Source organism: Myotis lucifugus, unplaced genomic scaffold (assembly GCF_000147115.1).
Source record: "Myotis lucifugus unplaced genomic scaffold, Myoluc2.0 scaffold_251, whole genome shotgun sequence".
Taxonomy (NCBI): Eukaryota; Metazoa; Chordata; class Mammalia; order Chiroptera; family Vespertilionidae; genus Myotis; species Myotis lucifugus.
The window spans coordinates 914,651-935,153 of record NW_005871299.1 but is presented as its reverse complement, the minus strand read 5'-3'; the positions used below and the strand labels follow the sequence as shown (position 1 = coordinate 935,153).

The 20,503-nt window shown below is 36.5% G+C and overlaps 1 protein-coding gene across 2 annotated transcripts in view; it reads left to right on the top strand.

Moving 5' to 3' along the window:
- NEGR1 (neuronal growth regulator 1) overlaps positions 1 to 20,503 on the top strand; it is an 840,835-nt gene that overhangs the window by 628,831 nt on the left and 191,501 nt on the right. For both annotated transcript variants that reach the window (XM_006098886.3, XM_023762561.1), the window contains one exon: positions 14,340 to 14,460. In XM_006098886.3, the coding sequence (XP_006098948.1) occupies positions 14,340 to 14,460 (121 nt within the window). The remainder of the gene's footprint in view (positions 1 to 14,339; positions 14,461 to 20,503) is intronic.

The window sequence follows — 20,503 nt, the reverse complement described above, 5'->3', positions numbered from 1 at the left end:
TTTTTTTCTTTGTAAAACATTCATACTCTCAAATAAATTCATACTATTATTTATGAAAATTACAGTGCTTCTACCACCCTTCCTCCCAGGTCGTTTGATTTCTTTAAGATATACTATCTGTGGGTAAAATGTCTCCCTTTCTTTATGTCTTCTTAATCTTTTGCTCTTAGTTACTACATATTATGTTTGCCGTGATTTAACTTTCTTCATAAATAGAAGTATGCAAAACTGTGTTTTACAAATGCAAAGAAAAATTACCTCTCAATTCTACATCTAGTATCCCTTTCTGCTATGTTGTTTCTCTACTTGTTCATAAGAAAAGGGCAAGTCTATGCATGAAGAACATCCGTGTCACTGTCATGACCTCTGTTGCTTTACTCTTTAAATCACACAGAAATACTATAGCAATGCAACTTCCATGATGCAGGTGTAAGGACACAGCTGATTGCCACCTCAAAATACATGGAGAGGAGAAATGGTTCAGTTCAATGCTCATTTTCTTACTAGGGAATCTGTGCCTATACTTTTGGAAAATGTCATTCACTTAACACATTCCTATATTCTTGCTAGACGTCTAACATTCTCTGTCATGCATTTGAGGATGGTGGGCAGGGAGAAAAGAATAGTTTACAACTGTATTTCTATAATATAAATCTTATTTTTTATTTTAATTTTTTATCTACTCAAAAGCTTTCTTTTCTTCAAGAATATGTTTGGAAAGTAATTCTTCAGAATATATTAGTAATATGAATTGTTCATTTTTCTTAGAATTAAACAATTTTAATCAGCTTTTTAAATGTGCTATTTTAAGATTATTGAAGGCCACAGAAACAAAAAGAAATAATAAGCCATTCAGTCAACTAAAAAATCTAATCCAGTGATTACTCAGCATAGGGCCAACACCATACCAGCTCAAGGCTCCCTGTGCCTTCACATGTACTATTAGGTCCTTGAAGAACTTGGCCCTGGGGCCAGAGAGAAACATAGTCTGGTGAGAAACCAACCCAAGGAAAGATTCCACTGGTGTTATCCCCATCTATTACCAAATACATCTTTATTGCTGTCATTTTTTTTACATAGATGGACTGCAAAAATCTTAAATTTATATATAAGACTAATTTATTTATACTCTGAGAGATCAATATTAATCTTTTAAAATGAACCATGACTTAAAACATAACAAGAGCAGCAACAAAAAACATAGAAGTTTAAATAACATATCTTGACTGATTACTACAACTAGAAAATTTTCCTATGAGAAAAAAATTCCTAACAATATTTTCATGTTTTATGGGTAATCTAAAGAAAACATTTGAACTCTTCTAATCTTTATTTTTTGGGGATTCGCTGAAAAATAATTTTTATATTAGGAAATGTATAATAGTTTTAATAGGAAAATAATGCATTCAAATGTTTAAGAATTCAGAAGGTTTGGATTGATGGGCAACTTTTGTTACAAGATAGCACATGCTGAGAACAGAGATGCCTTTGGAAATCCCAACTTCACAGTTCTTGCAAATGTGTCCCTTGTATCCAAATCAATCATATACAACTATAGTTTCAGCATGACTGACAACAGAGAAGAGATCAAATCATGAGTGAAGTCTAAAGAAAGAAAGTTTGGGTTCACCAGCTAGGAAAACAGTGAACCGTTTAATTCCTATTGATAAAACTGGTGACCTAAAACATTTCAGACATTGTACAGTTGATGCATCAGTGGAGTGAACATTGCTGACTATAAGGGGACAGCTACTTCAAGCTGTAATTTCACTAGTGCTAACCCTTGCCAAAAACATTATATATGAATGAATTCTGCCTAAGCACCAACAAACTCCTCATTCTATAACCCTTTCTCTCCTTATTATTCTTTTATCGACTTCATGAGTCACAGATAACCCCACCATTCATTCTTCAATGGTTTCTAGCAGATACACATTAATAATCAACGCACTTTCAGATCCATTCACACCACAATATAAATGACTAATGAGAGCTTGCATATATTTAACCACTTTGAATACATTTATTATTATAAAAGCATCAAACCATAAATTTAGGGAAAGAATTTCTGATGTTGTAGTTTTTAAAATGCACAGATTTTTCTTTGATGGTTTAGGGGACCAATGCAAGGGCCTTCACCAATGCCCCTAAAATCAGACTTAATATGCAATTGCTATCTTAGCTCTGAAATGTTTTACAAAATATTTTGTTTTTCTGTACCTGTGCAAACGTAAGTAATCCGAGATAACAGCTTAATACAATGCATGTTTAATAAAACCATTGAAGTCAAGTTTATATATGAAATTCCACTTATCATTGTCTTTCTTGTGAAAGAGAAAATGATTTCATCACATGCTTAACTGAATCAATACATTGATCTTTTTATGCCTTACAATGATAATCTGTATGCCCTAACATATAACATACCTTCACCATTGCATGTCTTTCATGAGAGGATACCTTTGTTTTCCATACAATTTTTATTTTGTATCACATTTATGAACTCATGCCTCTTCCTTCTTGGTCAACAAGAAATAAGACAAGACTTACCACACATGCCTTTCAAAGAGATTTTCTTGGTTAACTACACTTAAAAAGTAGAATATGGATGGAATTCTGGGAGAGTAAAAATGATATACTAGTCCAGATTGTAATTAAATTAATCACATGTACAGTACTTAGATAATGTGTTTTTTAAATAATCAGTTCCCTTTTCTATCCATTCCTTATCATGATTCCATGCTTTTAAATGAAGCATGTCTATGACACCCTATAAAATTGTAATAATTCCTGTTTAATAATAGCTAATGTTTACTTCTAACTCAGTGAAAAGCACAGAGGTAAGCACTTTCCATGAAGTGTTTTATGTTGTCTATACAGCAATCCTGTGAAATAGGCATTATTTAATTTACAGGTGAAAAACAAGTAAGGTTTAGAAGGGTTAGGTAAACAATAAATGTTAGAACCACTTTTGTTTGACTGCAAAGCAGATCCTTTTCACCACACTCTTTTGCCACTGGCTAAATGTTTAAGGTCTGGGGAAGCTGGAGATACATTATAAACTGGATTATTTTCATCCCCTGAGAAAGCAGCCAGGGATGTAATTCAATGTGAAAGTCCTTTATGTTATGAAGATTATGATTCAGCTGTATTTCAGTAGTGTGATTTTTTTAAAAAAAATCTTACTAAATAAATTCTTTTAAAAAATGTTTCTCTTAGCAATAACATGGAGTTCTTAGTTTTCTGTGAGAACAAATTAGTCCATAATGCAAGGATATATTTGCCTCATAGAAGTTGTTTATTGAACTTGTGATCCATTTCTATGGGATCTATGACAACCTTTGAAAGATTGTCAAATTATGCAACTATCATCAATTTCATCTGTAACAATAGTTTACTGAACACATCCTATATGATGTGTTCTTCTGATAGGTACTGGAAACCTTAGATTTTTTTTTAAAGACTATCATTTTATCAAGGCTGTTTTAGTGTAGCTCACAAGTTCTAGAATCTAGACCACGGTCAACATGCTTATTTACCACAGTGCTTTTTTATGTAGTTTCTGCAGAATGAATTTCTTAATGAGTTATTTTATTTTACTAATTCCCATCCTTCTTTATTGTTGTAATTATTTAATATGATATTTTCATCATTGTCCATTTTGAGAGGGAAAGGGTGATGTTCAAAATACTTTTGCAATTGGAACTCTCACATTTCATTTCAACTATCTCAGTTCACTAAGGCTCATTCTTTCTTATTTTTTTAATAATAAGACTGTACAAAACCAATGTTCCCATTGAGGATGGCAAGAGAGGAAGAAGGTCTTTGTGGCTGGTGTCATGTAACTAAAAAAAACCTTGAATCTCAATTAGGCTTATTGGGTGCCAAGTGCTAAGGTTCTGTTGCTTGCACCTGCAGAGCCTGGAGTTTGGGATGAAGAACCTTCAATTATCTTCCTCCTGAAATTACTGGCTAAACAATGAAAGGAAATAATCCCATTGAGTAAATGAAAATGGAAGAATGCTCTTTTATAAGCATCTAATCACACAGGAGTTAAATATTCCTTCTACCCCCTTTCACTCCTGGCTTTTCCCAACATCTGTTCTTTGCTGTTCCCCACATCTCTATAATAATATTCTTCTGAAATTAATTTGTTTTAGTGCTCAATTGCTTCAGCTCTTAGTCATATATATTCTGACATAAAGACAGTATCCCTAAATTTCAGCAATACAGATGAATCAGTTTATTCCAAAGGATGCCATTTGTACTCATCAATTTGAGAAGTCTTCTTTGCTTCTTTGATGGAATTGAAAGACATTATATCTGAGCAGAACAAAAAACTATCTCCATGGAAAGAAAAACAGTTCCAGAAACCCAAACACATGTAGATGCACACATTTACACCCCACTCCCTATAAAAACAGTTCGTATTGCTGGTCATGGCCAGAATTCACAGAGCAATAGAGTGTGGTGGTAAACGAAATAGGCTCTGGGAGCAATCGCCCGGGTTGTATTATGTGATTGTCTTTTCTAGGAAGGGCCCAATTTGATTTCTTAGGACATGGAACATTTTAGTGGGAAATGAGTGCTTTGTATGACTTAGTCAAGCATGCTTATAATTCACTACTAGAGGCCTGGTGCATGGATTTGTGCACTGATGGGGTGCCTCAGCCTGTCCTGTGCCCTCTCACAATCCGGGACCCCTTGGGGAAATATCGGACTCAGGATTTCGGCCCAACCCCCGCAGGCCAGGTGGAGAACGGGCTGAAACCAGCAGTCCAACATGCCCCGAGGGATATAGTAGTGCATGAAGTGGCACGTGGTCGGGGAGGAGCCCGAGCCAGGGCTGGGCACCAGAGAGTTCCCGCTCATCCTGGCACCGCTGCGCCTGCCACTCAGGAGCGCTGCCGCAGAGGTGGGAGAGGCTAGCCACCATGGCAGCTGCGCTCACCAGCATTGAGCCTGGTGTCTGATGCCCGTTGGTTAGCTGAACAGTGCTCCCGCTGTGGGAGTGCACTGACCACTAGGGGGAAGCTCCTGAATTGAGAATCTGCCCCCTGGTGGTCAGTGTGCATCATAGCAACCAGTCAACTGGTCACTCGGTTGTTCAGTCGTCCAGTTGCTTAGGCTTTTATATATATAGTTATAGCTCCAGTTGTAGAATTAATTAGTCATAAGTATTGTGAATTCTATATTTCTGGCAAGTAAGTATCTTGATAATGCAAATAATTGAGGTCTTCTCCTCATGTAAAATTCATAAATATATTATAGCTCATGAGCCTGTTGAATGTGTGATGATTTTTGACCTTAAAAGTCATGGATCACGTAACATAGCATGTAGAATAGACCTTAAACATCTACTAGTCCAACTGTCCAGTATACCCAGAGTATGTTCCAAGAAATAGAGACCCACAAAAACTCAAATATAAAAACTTTTGCAATTTTGTGGTCTCATATGTTTGGAAAAAGTTCCATATGATAAGAAATTCATACATCACAGTTTCTGAGATATGCTCTAGAAAAGAAACTTACTGGGTATAATCAGACATTTTTGTGGCCACATAACTCTTATGTATGAAAAATAATAAGGCTCAGAATGATGTAAACTTGGAAATTTGACTATATGTCCTGTCATGGCCTGTTAACTAAAATGAGTTGATTGGTGACCAATGATGTAATTAATTAAAATTATCTCAATTCCCACCTTTCTTGTGGATTGGCCAATGACTTTCTCATCATTCTAAAAATAGACTTCTAGCTGCTCTGTCTGTTTCCTCACCTGCCTCTCTGCAGACTGTTTCACACATCTGCTAAAGAATCTTTATAAAATCTTCATTAAACCATGTGACTCCTCTACTACAAATATCTAAAACTTCATCTCCTTAGAATAAAATTCAAAGACCATCTTGTCCCTCCTTTAATTTGTTAAGCACGTTTCTACCTCAAGCATGCTCTCAACTCAGGCCTTTGACTTCTCTGTTTTCTCTTTACTAATTTCCTACAGATAACTACTTGATTCCTTTTCTCACATCATTCAAGGCTCTGTTCAATTATGCCTTATCAGTAAGGGTCTGTTCTTTTACCTTGCTCAGTTTCCATTTCAGTTCATATCAATCTCTTATTATTTATATAAATTTAAAAATATATTTACTGTTTGCACATGTATATATACCCCCCCAAAAAATAAACCCCTAAAGTTCTAAATCTCAAAACTAATATTCCTATGAGGCCAGGAGTATTATTTTTATCAATGTGGCCCATAATAAACATATTTGTTGAATTGATGAAGGTATTAAAAGCAAATAAGTGGATTAATCTTCTTCCTCTTAAGTAGTCATTTACAAAAGAGGCAGAATAACATGAATAAGAGCTTATTCATGTTCCCAAGAATAATCAATAGAGCCTTCAAGTTCAAGTTAAGAATTTTAGCCTCAAAATGAAATCTATGTGAGACTCTCCTCTCCATATTGATTACCCATAGCTCATAGCTCTTTAATTCTGTGACACAAAAAAATACTCTGGGGACTTTTTTATTATGCTCAATTTTAATTTTTGATTCATTATTTATACACTTCCATATGACATCTTTGGTGTTCATCACAGCAGCCCATGAACCCTTAGAACAAGAGCATCATGTTCCTTTGACTTGTGTGGTGAAACACCTAGTGCTGAGCCATATGCACACTGTACTGCATAAAAGCATTCTAATGACAAATTAGATTTTTCTTTCAGTTCACTACACCTGGGTTTTCAGGCAGTGTTCCAGATTTCATGGTTTAGTTTGTAATGAGTCACAGCCCCCTTGACAAACAAGAGACTAATTGATCTAACCAGGTTATCAATAGAAGCTTGTGATGGGTCTCCTAATGCATATGGTTATTTCATCTTCAATAACAACTGAATATCATAAAAGATTATGGTCCCTTAGTCTGACAGGGAAAAAGAGAGATGGCAGTTTGTGAGGACAAGAGTGAAAATACAATCTGATCTATACTTTTCACAAGCAAAACAGTGTCATAATAATAGACTAATAGGTGGGTTTTTATTTATAGATGTCTTTTGTATATTTTATTTCCTTTTATAGGGGAACATGGATCTTTGCTTAACGTAGAAACCATTATTAAAATGATTCCTGATATGATTGAGTGTTTGTATTTATGCATATATATATATATATATATATATATAGAGAGAGAGAGAGAGAGAGAGAAAGAGAGAGAGTATCCCTCAAAAATGTATATAGACACTTTGCATAAATTATAAAGGTGGTGTTTATTAAAAATAGAATTCATTTTAAAATTTGAGCTATCAGCTGTTAAAGTGTGTATACATTTTTGGGACACTCTGTATATGTAGTATATATTTACATATATACATATATAAAAATGTGTGTATGTATATTATCTCACATTTTCTTATGGGTGAGACTTTCTGGGTAAATATGTTGATTATTTTTTTAGCATTATTGCCAAGCACTTCAATAAAAAATATTTATTTGATTATTTTTCAGAATTATAAGTTAAACTTTTACTATTAAGAATAGAGGTCTATAATTTCAAAGTGAAGTATCACCCTTAACAGAAAATGATGGAGTTGCAAGGGCATTTTTTAAAGAAAAGACAATGTTCTGTTTTAAGAGTGTTTATAGTTTTCATATTCACCACATTTTGAAAAATCATTAAACTCTGTACTTTTTTATTGCTTTCTAAAGAAACCTAAAATATATCCAAAGTGCACATTTACTCAAGTCATTCATCTGAATGAATTAGTATTTTCATCCTCAAGGTTCTTATTATATTGAACTTTTTATCATAATGTTATTTAAAATGTATTCTATGTTTTAAATATTGGTGGAAAAGAAAATATGAAAAAAGACATTCATATAAAACTTCTAGAAGATAACATAGGAGAAAATCTAGATGACCTTGGGATTGGTGATGACTTTTTAGATATAACACCAAGAGGCATGATCCATGAAAGAAATGATTGATAAGCTAGATTTTATTAAAATTAGAAATTTCACTCTGTGTAAAGTGCTATCAATAAAATTAAAAGACAAGCCACAGACTGGGAGAATATATTTGTAAAAGGCATATTTGATAAAAGACTGTTATCTAAAATATACAAAGAACACTTAAAACTCAACAGTAAGAATATAAACAACCCAATTTAAAAAATGGCCCAAAGACTTTACTAAACATCTCGCCAAAGAAGATACACAGATGGCAAATAAGCATGTAGAAAGTCACTCCACATTATATGGCATCAGTGAAATGCAAATTTAAGAAATGAGATACCACTACACACCTATTAGAATAACTAAAATCTGACAACTCCAAATGATGGTAAGAACTGGAGCAATAGGAACTTTCATACATTGCTGGTAGTAATTCATAATTGTACAACCCCTTAGAAAGACAGTTTGACAGTTGTTGTTTTTTAGAAAACTAAACATACTTTTACCATATGACCCAAAGGACTTGGTATTTACCCAAAGGACTTGAAAACATATGTCCACACAAAAACTTTCACACAGATGTGAATCGCTGCATTTATAATTACCAATACTTATAAGAAATAAAGAAGTTATTCAGTAGGTAAATGGATAAAGTGGTACATCAGACAATGCAATATTATTCAATGCTAAAAAAAATAAGCTAGCAAGCCATGAAAAAGACATGGAGAAACTTTAAATGCATATTAGTAAGTGAAAGAAGCCAAACTGAAAAGGCTACATATTATAAGATTTAAACTACATAACATTCTGGAAAAGGTAAAACTCTGGAGTCAGTAAAAAGATCAATGATTCTCAGGGTTGGTAGAGATAAATAGAGTACAGAAAAATTTTAGGGCAGTGGACTTTTAGGTTACAATGATGTGTTAATGTAGGTTTGTCAATTGCAATAAATGTACCACTCTGGTAGGGGATATAGATAATGGAGAGGCTATGCATGTGTTAGGGCAAGGAATATATGGGAAATCTCTGTACCTTCTGCTCAATTGTGTGTGAACTTAAAACTGCTCTTAAAATTCTATTTAAAAAAGGACACATGCTTACAATGCCAATGTTTCCTTTCAATCTCTTCTACTTATACTGTCTTCTCCTTCTCGGTATTCTCACCTTCCAAAGTGATTCCTCTCTTTGCTTCACATATGTCAAGAAATATTGGCTCCAACTTTACAATAGACTATAGCCAATCATTACCTCTAGTACTACGACCCCAGTCAGAGCTGTCAACATAACTTTGCCTTGCTTACAGCAATAGCTTTCTACTAGTTTTCAGATTTCATCCTGACCTCACTGGCCTTTTCTCAACACAACAGCCAGAGTGGTACCTTTAAAACAAATGTCACATTATGTCCTTCCTCTGTAGAGGTTCACCATTTCACTCAGAGGAAAAGTTAAGTCTTTAAAATGACTCTCAAGGTCCTGTCTGCACTTCCATCCTTCCACACTGCCCGCAAGCAGAGACCCACTAGCCCCATTCTCTTGACCCTCGGATATTCTGCCTTCTGGAGCTTGGGCCTTGTGTAAGGGTCGGTGGCTTGAAGCCAGCTTGGGCCCACTGTGCAGTCTTTCTATGGAAAGTTCTTGAGAAAGACCAGGCAACCTCAGGGTATGGGAATGAGGAACAGCATTTCAGGTAGAAAAAAAAATCACATTAAAAAAATCATTGGAGAGCTAATGCATAGGGAGTGTCCAAGAGGATGAAGTAGAGCTCACAGTGCCTTGGAACTTTTACTGACCTACCCTCAGCTCAGAGCTGGAGGAAGCTGACCCCTGTATACGGCTTGGCCTCTCCTACACAAACTCTGACCCAATAGATGCAGCCACAAACAGTGAATTGTGTGGTAGTTCCAGGCAGGTATTTCTAGGCTGATTACAGGAAGCACCCAATATAAACATGCACTGGAACCCTATCCAAGTGGATTCAGAACCAACACAATGAGTGGAGGGCTTTAGAGCAGACCAGAGCCTGACCCAACTAACCACAAAAGTGGCACACCCAAAGAGAGATCTTGGCAGGCAACAGACCCTGTTAAAACAACTTCCCTTCAGGGCACAGCCCCCACATGACAGCTCCTCCACTATGATCAAGGTTTATCCTTACAGTCAGTCAGCCTGAGGGTTAAACCCACCCATATCATTTAGGACTCAACGATAACAGGCTGGGTGCACATAAACCACATAAGAGACATTCCTGGAGCACCTAGCTCAGGTGATCTGGATGACTGAGCCACTGAGCCCCACAAGACACCTACAACATAAAACCACCATAACAAGTTTGGGAGTCATCACAGATCTACCTAATACACAATAATAAACACAAGTCAGACAAAATGGGGAGTCAAAAAATATGCCCCAAATAAAAGAAGAAGAGAAATCCCCATAAAAAAGAACTAAATGGCCCTGACTGGTTTGGCTCAGTGGATAGAGCGTCAGCCTGCGGACTCAAGGTCCCAGGTTCGATTCCAGTCAAGGGCATGTACCTTGGTTGCGAGCACATCCCCAGTGGAAGGTGTGCAGGAGGCAGCTGATCGATGTTTCTCTCTCATCGATGTTTCTAACTCTCTATCCCTCTCCCTTCCTCTCTGTAAAAAATCAATAAAATATATTTTTTTAAAAAAAAAAGAACTAAATGGAATGGAAGCAACCAAGACACCAGATACAGAATAAAAAACAATGGCTATAAGAATGCTCAAAGACCTTAGGAAAACAATGGAAATTCTCGGTGAGTGTTTAAACAAGAAGATAGAAAAAATATAAAAGGACATAGAAACAATAAAAAAGAAACAGTTATAAATGAAGAACACAATATCTAAAATGAAGACTACACTAGAAAGAATCAACAGCAAGTTAGAAGAAGCAGAGAATCAAGTCAGTAATTTAGAGGACAAGATAACAGAAAACACCCAAACACACCAACAACATCAAAAAAATGTTAAAAAATGAAAGTCTAAGGGACCTCTGGGACACCATCAAGCATAGCAACATCCACATCCTAGAGGTACCAGAAGAAGAGGGAGATCAAATGATCAAGAACCTGTATGAAGAAATAATGGCTAAATACTTTCCTAACCTAGTGAAGAAAAGAGACTCACAAGTCCAAGAAGCAGAGTCCCAATCAAGATGAACCCAAAGAGGCCCATACTAAGAAACATCATAATTAAAATGGGAAAGGTTAAAGATAAAGAGAGAATCTTAAGCGCATTAAGAAAAAGACAGTTACCTGCAAGGGAGCTCTCATGAGCCTGTCAGCTGATTTCCCAACAGAAACATTTCAGGCCAGAAGTAATTGACATGAAATATTCAAAAAGAAAAGCAAGGAGCTACAACTAAGATTACCCAGAAAGGCTACCATTTAACATTGAAGGTGAAATAAAGAGCTTCGTAGACATCAGCAATGAAAAGATAATGTGAAAAAGAAATTGGTATTTATATATAGGCATTCATGCATTGGTAATAAAGAAGCAGCAATATGATTGCCTTATGCTAGCCAAGTGTAATTGATCTGTTTGCCTCAGAGTACTAAGAAAATCTCCAAAAAAATGTTCTGATGAATTTATTGGAAAAAATCTGCATATACATAGACCCATGCAGTTCAAAACTGTGTTGTTCAAGGTCAACTGTATATACAAACACCTATGTATATATGTATGTATATGTGTGTACACACACACACACACACACACACACACAAATATCTATATATATAAAAGCCCTCTGGCCGGCTTGGCTCAGTGGATAGAGCATCAGCCTGCAGACTGAGGGTTCCCGGGTTCAATTCCAGCCAAGGGCATATGCCTGGGTTGCAGGCTCAATCCCCAGTGGGGGGTGTGCAGGAGGCAGTCGATCAATGATTCTCTCTCATCATTGGTGTTTCTATCTCTCCCTCTCCCTTCCTCTCTGAAATCAATAAAGAAATATATTTAAAAAAATAAAAAATAAAAGCCCAATGACCTAATGGTGGACCGATCAGAATGACCAGAATGAGCAGTTGCTATGTCGTGCACTGTGGTAGCCAACCGGCCCGATCTGGGCCCAATAGGCCACCCCTAACTGCCTGTGGCCCCTCCCCCTGGATAGCCCCACCCCCAATTGGACCCCTCACCCCAATCGGGAGTGGGAACCCTTCCCCCAGTCAGCCAACCTTCTGAGGTCCCTCCCCCTGGGCCAGCCCCCTGATAGGCCTTGATCACTGGGCAGGCTAAGGGACCCTACTCGTGCATGAATTTGTGCACCAGGCTTCTAGTATTTATATAAATATGTCCTACATAATAAAGAGCTAACATGCAAATGATTGTCACACCCTCACGCCCTCGCATCCTTGCGCCCTTGTGCTGGGGTTGGGGGACCTGAGGCCAAGCCACCCTCCCTGTGGGGCTAGACGGGGGTGGGGCCGACTTGGTCTGGATCTCGCGTGATTTTGAGGAGCATGCAGGTGGGCAGGGACTTGACTCTGGGTCCTGCAGCATGCCCCAGACTCTGACAGGAGGGAGATTTTCATATACACCTTACTAATTTTCTTTCATCTCTGACACTTCTATTATAGAGAAAGGGAAAATAGCAATATTAAAACATTTCCTCTAAATAATTCCCTTTTAATGTGCATGAATTTCATGCACTGGGCCACATATATAATCACATATATATAGTGATTATGTTATAAGGATTGACTCAGTGATTATACAGGCTGAGAAGTTCCACAATATGTTGTCTATAAGTTGGAGACCCAGAAAAACCAGTGGTGTAGTTCAGTCTTGGTCTGAAAGTCTGAAACCCAGAGAAGCCAATGGTTTAATAACTACTCAGAGACTATCTTAGCTCAGCAGTTGGGCAGAGAAGAGGTGAGTTCTCCCTGTGCCTTTTTTTCTCTTTAGTCCCTCAGTGGATTATATGATGCAAACACACATTGGAGAGGGCAATATGCTTTACTGAGTCCACTGATTCAAATGCTAATATTTCATGGACACACCAAGAAGTAATTTTTAGCAAATATCTGGACCCAGTCCAGATGACACAAAATTACCCATCCCATTCCATCTTCTCTCTCTCTTCTCTTTGCCTCAGCCACACAGATCCCCTGATATTTTTTTCAAACAAATCAGCTTGCTGGAGCCTCAGACCTTTATTGCAAGCTGCTCCCTCTTCCTGGAAGACTATGTGTGTTGCTTAAATCTTACCTTCTCAATGAGTCCTAATCAAATTACCCTACATAAAATTGCAATCCATTCTTTGCCCTAATGTCTCTTACTTTGCTCTATGTTTTACCATATGTTTTATCAGATTCTAACATTTCATTTAAATTAATTATTTATGATACTTACTGCTTATACTCTGTCTCTCCATCCCCCTAGAGTATAAGCTTCATCCTGTCAGGAAGTTTAACTGCTTTGTGCCTTGGGAAATACCTGACAGTTGATGGCTCAATAACTATTTAATAAATGAAGGAATGACTATTCTACCGAAAACCTTTTCAAGCATCATTTTGTGCCAAGCATTGTGCTCTGATATCTGAATATGCAAATTGATCACATACTTACCCTGCCTTCAGGAAACTAACAAGGAATCCTGAGCTACTGATAAATAAATGCAATACAACATAGAAATAGTTTGGGATGGGAAATTTATAAACACTTCTTAGAGACAGGAAAACTGTTTGTCGCCAGAGCAATAGGAAAGAGTTTGGAGATGGTGACACCTAAATTAGCACTTGAATCTGTGGAAATGAGGAAGAACAACATTCCAGGTAGAAGAAACCGCTAAGGAGCTAATACATGGGGAGCAGACAGGGAAAAGCATAGAATATTGAAAGAGCTTAGGTTCTGAGTCAACATGCCTGACTTCAAGTCCAAATTCTTGTGTGACCTTAGACAAATTATTTACCCTCTCTGAGTTTCAATTTTTATATTTGTAAAAAAGGGATAATGCCTCTAGCTTAGGGTATTGCTGGGAGGAAATCATGAACAAAAATCACCTAGTCCAGTGCCTGGCTTCGAGCGATCACTCAATATCTGAGAGCTATTATTGGAGTATAGTTTGACTGGAGTGTAGATGAAGTGTGCCCCTCACCAATGCCGTTTTCCAATAGGAAGCAAGGCCAAAATGTATTGCATTTACTCTACACTCTCTGGGAACATTCGTCTATTGTCCAACTTGAAAAATGAAGCTGAAAGTCTTGTATTAGAAGCATAACACCCTGAAAATGTGATGCATTGGCCTATCAGGCGTAAGATTGCTTTGAATATAGAAGGAATGGAAATATATGTGTGTTATATTTCTGCTAAAGATTATTTTTACTTACCCACCGGTTTATTTGTGTGTGTTTCTTTTTCAGTTGCTCCTACCATCCAGGAAATTAAATCCGGTACCGTGGCCCCCGGACGCAGTGGATTGATAAGATGCGAAGGTGCAGGTGTGCCGCCTCCAGCCTTCGAATGGTACAAAGGAGAAAAGAAGTAAGGACTTTGTGATTGTTACTGTGTTCCAAGCACTTTGAGCTAATGTGTTTGTGTTTCAGATACTTACTTTAAGCAATTTCTTTAACTGGCTTGAATGATTCTCAACAGCCTCCTTGCAGGCAAGCAAACTGAAGGGTCCCACGTGGGAAAGAAGAGTAGCTAATAGCATCCTGAAGAAATGTCCACTTTGGTTTATATGATCTGAGAGATGCCTGCAAATCCCTCATCGCTGATTCTTTTATTTGTGCTTCTCCCTTCTGAACCAGCACACCATTGCTCTTGCTGGCAACCACATTTAATTGGGAAGTAAACCAGCACTTAAAGGACTTGGGCACAGGCTCCATGAGAGCACTCCAAAAGCCATGGGAGCCTCTGTCTCTGCCCAGCTTCCTTGATAAGACAACCCTCTCACCTGCCTTGCTCTCCCTCAAGACATTCTAACACTTTGTTTTATAGCTCACTGTGTTTTAGATATTCTGTCACTAAAGGGGCTGTAGAGGAAGTAAAGTACATGGTTAAAGGACTATCCAATGTGATTTTAAGGCTCCTCTAACTTCAGCTCTGTACCATTGTCCCCTTGAGAAACCTCAGAAGGCCTTGGCAAGAGTGTTTGAACAAGAGAAGTCAGGACTCCACTACTTTCTCTTTATTTTCAACCAGTAAGCTCATCCAAACCTCTTTAGCTGGTCTTAGCTATCAAAGAAGAGCGGGACCCCTGTGGATTAACTTGAAGATGGGATGTAGAGGGAAGGGTAGTAGCCATACTATATATATATATATATATATATCACTTTAAAACCAGGGAGGGATGTTAGGTTCAACCATGACTGTAGTTTTACTTAAAAAAAATTTGCAGCTATTTTGCATAGACTCTCTTCTACCATTTGAGATATTCCCTTTTTAATTCTTTTAACTAAGTAATTAATCTTTTACTAATTTTAAATCTACCTTTCTGTGGCTTCATGGAAGCCCCCATGTTTTTATTTACTTAGAATAAGACAAACCTCTCTGGGTCACCCTTGTTGCAGCCTATAAGATTATGTATCCCCTAATACAACCTTCTCAGGTTCAACTGGTTACCCAGTTGAGATGTCTTCAATTTGTTTGTTTTTGTTTGATTTTGTTTTTTTCTTTAGCATAGTTGTTTCTTCTTTTTTTTTAATCCTCACTGGAGGATATTTTTCCATTGATTTCTCGAGAGAGTGGAAGGGTGGGAGGAGGAGGGAAGAGAGAAATAGAGGGAAATATCAACGTGAGAGAGCCTCCCACATGCACTCCCTACCGGGGCTGAGGAACCTGCAACCGAGGTATGTGCCCATGACCAGGAATCAAACCCTCGACCGCTGGGTTTGCAGGTGGATGCTCTAACCACTGAGCAACCTGTCAGGGCGAGATAACTTCTATTTGTGATTATCTTTATGGACAATCATCTAGAAAAGTGGTTCTCAATACTTTGAAAGTTAAGAACTCCTTTATTCAAATACAATCTTGTTTAGAAGCTCAAAAAGTAATAGCTACAGTATAAAAGCAATACTTCTCTGGTAGATATGGGGTGGATGAATAGAACCTTAATTCCACTTGTTCGGAAACCTCCCTTTCATGGGACATCCTTGCAGTCCCCCCACACCCCCCAGCCCCACCCCTGAATTTCCACAAAAAAAATAATCAATTAAAAATAAAAAAACACAGTTTAAATAATGACAAACTAAAGTCATTTTTGATCTTGTGTCATTTTTCTTAAAAGCTAACAAATAATTATTCCCAGTAGTGCAAATGAGAGCTCATTTGTTAAAGTCCACTTTGCTTCCAATATTTTGTGAGGTGATGTCCTGAAGTTTTTGATTGTTCATTTGTTTTGGGGGTGTTTTTTGTTCTCTCTCTCTTGTTTTCTCTTTCTCTCCCTTTCCTAAATACAGCACCTTTAAAAAAAATGGCTGTAATAATCCCTAGTCCATTTTTTTGGCCTATAGCAATTATAGCAAAATGCCAATTGATGCTCATAGTCAACTTCAGTGACATTTTTTCCTACTGAGGAGATGGACTATAGCTATTGGATTTTCAAAGAAATATAAAACCACTCCTATCAAAGATAGATGAATATTCCCCAATCAGTGTCACTCCCCAACACACTTGTACAACTAGAGAAAGTCTAGGAGCTATGAAATAAAATGCATATGTAAATAGCAAACATATTTTCATTTCAGAGAAAAGTATACATTTATCTTTGTTAGGATTGGAGTTGAGGAAATATTCAAATTCTCAAACATAATTAGAATATACAGATTCCTCTCAATATTATAGTAAAGCACACTTAAATATATGCAGGAAATAGGAGAAAGAAATATGCTTGTTGCTGAGCAGTTGTTGTTACACTCACTAATTGGATCTACATGGTAGTTTCAAAGCCCAGGCCATTCAAATATTTACCTCATCAAAATGAAAAACTCACAAGCAACTGCTATTTGACAAGCAGTGTTCCAAATTTTTAATAAATATTAACCAGCTTATTTTTATAATGAACCTGTAAGATAGATATCATCATTTTCTTCTACTTGTTTGGGAGAGATAAAAGAACAGAGTGTTTTCAGAGTAAATTGCACAGGTTGATACAGTTAGTGACAGAGCTTGGATTTGAACCCAAAAAGTTTTGCAGTTCTTCTTGCAGAGTCCATGAGTTTAACCCCTACACTATGGCACTTAGTTTAAGTTATGGCCCCTCAGAGTCTACCAAAAATCAATTGAAATGTCAACATTAAAAGCCAAACGTAAAGGCATTGCAAGTCAATTATGAATTAGCAAAAGGAAATATGACACATAAAAACACCCAGCTATAATTTCCCCATTTATTTAGTCAAAGACACAAAAATAGTGGAATCAAAGTAGGCACACAGAGAAGCAACAGATAGAGCATGTTTCTGAGTTGTTTTCTTGACCTCCAGGTGTCTGGCTAGAGCACGAAGCTGTCAGAGACCCTGTCAGAGTCAAGGGGAGTTTCCCCAACATCTGGAGAAGTTCCATTTCCTAGAGATCTTTTATACTTGGAGCTTACAACTATATTCAGAAATAACTTACACACTGTTTTTATTTCTACTTAAGGGGATAGTTATAAAAAGTCACCTCTCTTAAATGTTCAAAGTCAGATCTTCAATAAAATAAATATAAACAAATAAGCACAAACGAAAACAGAGACAGGACCTGACCACCCCTAGTCTTTTCTCTGCATAGCATTCTGCATTCTATGGAATCCATTTCTACGTGCCGGAAATAATCCACTTGATAACCTTTAAAAGAAAGTCTTGTGAAATTTAGCACAATTTAAAGAACATTAAAAAAAAGCAAATACTTACTGAAGACAAATCATTTTTCAAGGCCCTTTAAATACTTTTAACTTTTTTAGTCCTCAAATCTCTGTGAGGTACAATTTATTATTTTCAATTTACTAAAGGCAAAACTGAGATGTCCTTTGGAGTCTGTCAACTTTATGTTGCCATCAAGATACATTTTAGATTTGTCAACCTCTTAGTCCATGTTCTTTTTCCCTGTTTATATTGGCATTGTTAGTTATCTATTGACAAGTAACAAGTTAGCCCAAAATTTAGCAGCTTAAAATAGTGATCGTTTATTATCTCAATCAGTTTTTGGGGTTAGGAAATCAGGGTCAGCTAAGCTGTATGTTTATGGCTCCGGATCTCTCATCAGCATCTGAAGCTTGAGGAGGGCTGGAGGAACTGCTTCCAAGATAGCTCACTTCCAACATGCCTGGCAGGTTAGTGCTAGTTATTGACAGAGTCTCAGTTAACCCCTATGTGGACGTCTTCATAGGACTGCTGGGCTGTCAAAGTGATATGGCAGTTGACTTGCCCCAAAACTAGTGATCCAAGAAAAAGCGAGGTAGAAGCTGAAGGTATTTTTTGTGACCAAGTCTCAGATGCCATGCTCTGTCATTTCTGCAATACTTGATTGATTACACAGGGTGATCCTAATCAATGTAGAGGAGCAACACAGGGACATAAATATCAGGAGATAAGAATCATTAGATGTCATCTTCAAAGATGACTCCCACACTGTCTCCATCATGGATAATATAATTATTTTGTATTAGAAATATTAGCCACTTGACCGTAATGCATTGCATTGTTTAGATAAGTATTGAGAATGACTCAAGTTTTAATAGTTGTTATGAAAATATTTTCCCTTGCTATAAAATGGTCATTTTTTTAACACTGTAATCTCTTTAGCATACCTGGCAGGGATAGTACAATTAGACCCAATTTTGTTTCAGATACATTTAAATATTGGGAAATCAGAGTTGTGTGTTCAATTATATAGAGAGCCACAAATTAATGTTTTTATTAATAATAGAGAAGATTGATAAGAAGAAATATATTCCTTATATATGTAGTAAAAAAACACTTTGAACCAGGCAAGTACTATTAAGCAAATCATATTTTTGATGACATGAAATTAAGTTAATCTATGGCTTAAGAGCTGTACATTCATTTATGATTAAGACTATATACATAAATTTTAATGGACTAACATTTTGCAAAAACATGGGATTTACATTACTTTGTGAAGATGGCATTACCCTTTGTCTCAGATTGGAATTTTGCTATTTGCTTGCTTGTTTGAATTTCCTCCCTTCTTTTGCATATCCTCAAATCCCGCTCTGAGGCCTAGAAAGACAAGCCCACTGGTTTCTAATGACATTTAACTGCTCTAGGCATTTTTTAAAAAAGGACATTATTCACTTTGCCTATATTCAGGCAAATGACCAATAGCAGCAATGATTTTTGGAATTTTTTAATAACAACATGGTTTCTTTCTTAATCCTCCATCAGAATTTAAGATAGGGATATGAAAGTTACAAATGAGGTAAATATAGATTAGCTCCATGAATGAAAAGCAAATATATAATAAAACATTACAAATTATTTATATATCAGCTAAAAAACAAGTGTGTACCTAAGAAATTAAATATTTTGTATTTGATGATGAGTACCTATAATATTTTGACATTTTAAGCAATAAATTTAAATTTAATCTATGCATTTTAAGTCATTTTATAGCCAATATCATGTCAGCATATCTCTCATTTCAGAATCCTGTTAATTGTTTAGTCAGTCTATACCACTGCTGTAGAGGAAATGTGATAAGCATTACCGTTTTGCTTTGGATTAACTATCTATGTGCCTAAAACATGCATGTACAGATATTTACAAAATGTATGTAGGTATCGTTGAATGGATAGGAAAATGCCCAAAATTAACCATGTAGAGTATGCCATGCTCCCTTTACACAGAGATATGATGACCTTTTTCAGTTAGGTTAGGTTTTTACTTTAGGGAATGATGATTTTTCATTCTTGGTTCTACAGAGGTGAGATGAACTTGAGAAATCATAATGAAGTAAAGTGACCTTTCCTCTCATTTTTCCTATTCTAAATATATACAACCCTATCATCTAGAAAGGCCATAAATTTTATCTGAGTAGTATTCACTTTAATAAAAGAATATAAGTGAGGGGGTTTTCTTCCCTTCTTTTATTTTCAAGGAAAGCAGAAAATGAGTTAAAATAGTTCTTTGTATCATCAATGATCCTCTTTCTTTGCTGTTTTTCATATAATTTATTTATGTCAAAGGTAGGAATACATTACATTTGTATAACACATTGTGATATTCAAAGCATTTTTTATATATGGTAGTTTTGCAAAATGTGCACATTTTTACATTTTACTTACAGAGTCAACTCTTCAAACTTGGAGTGTTGCATGAGAGAGAGAGAGAAAAAAGAAAGATATAAACATATAATAATAACAGTTCAAATAGTGCAGACGTGTACACTGCTCTATGAGTTTCAGAAAGACATAAAATGGGACATACTTTGCTGTTCCTTCAACTGGTCTTCATTTCCATATGCCTCTGACAGTGTAGCTCTCCAATCTAACAGATAGTCTCATGTTGAAGATGTGTATTTAATATAACATAGTTCTAAAACTACTACTTCATCTGGAGCTCAACCATGGATAGTGATAAAAAAC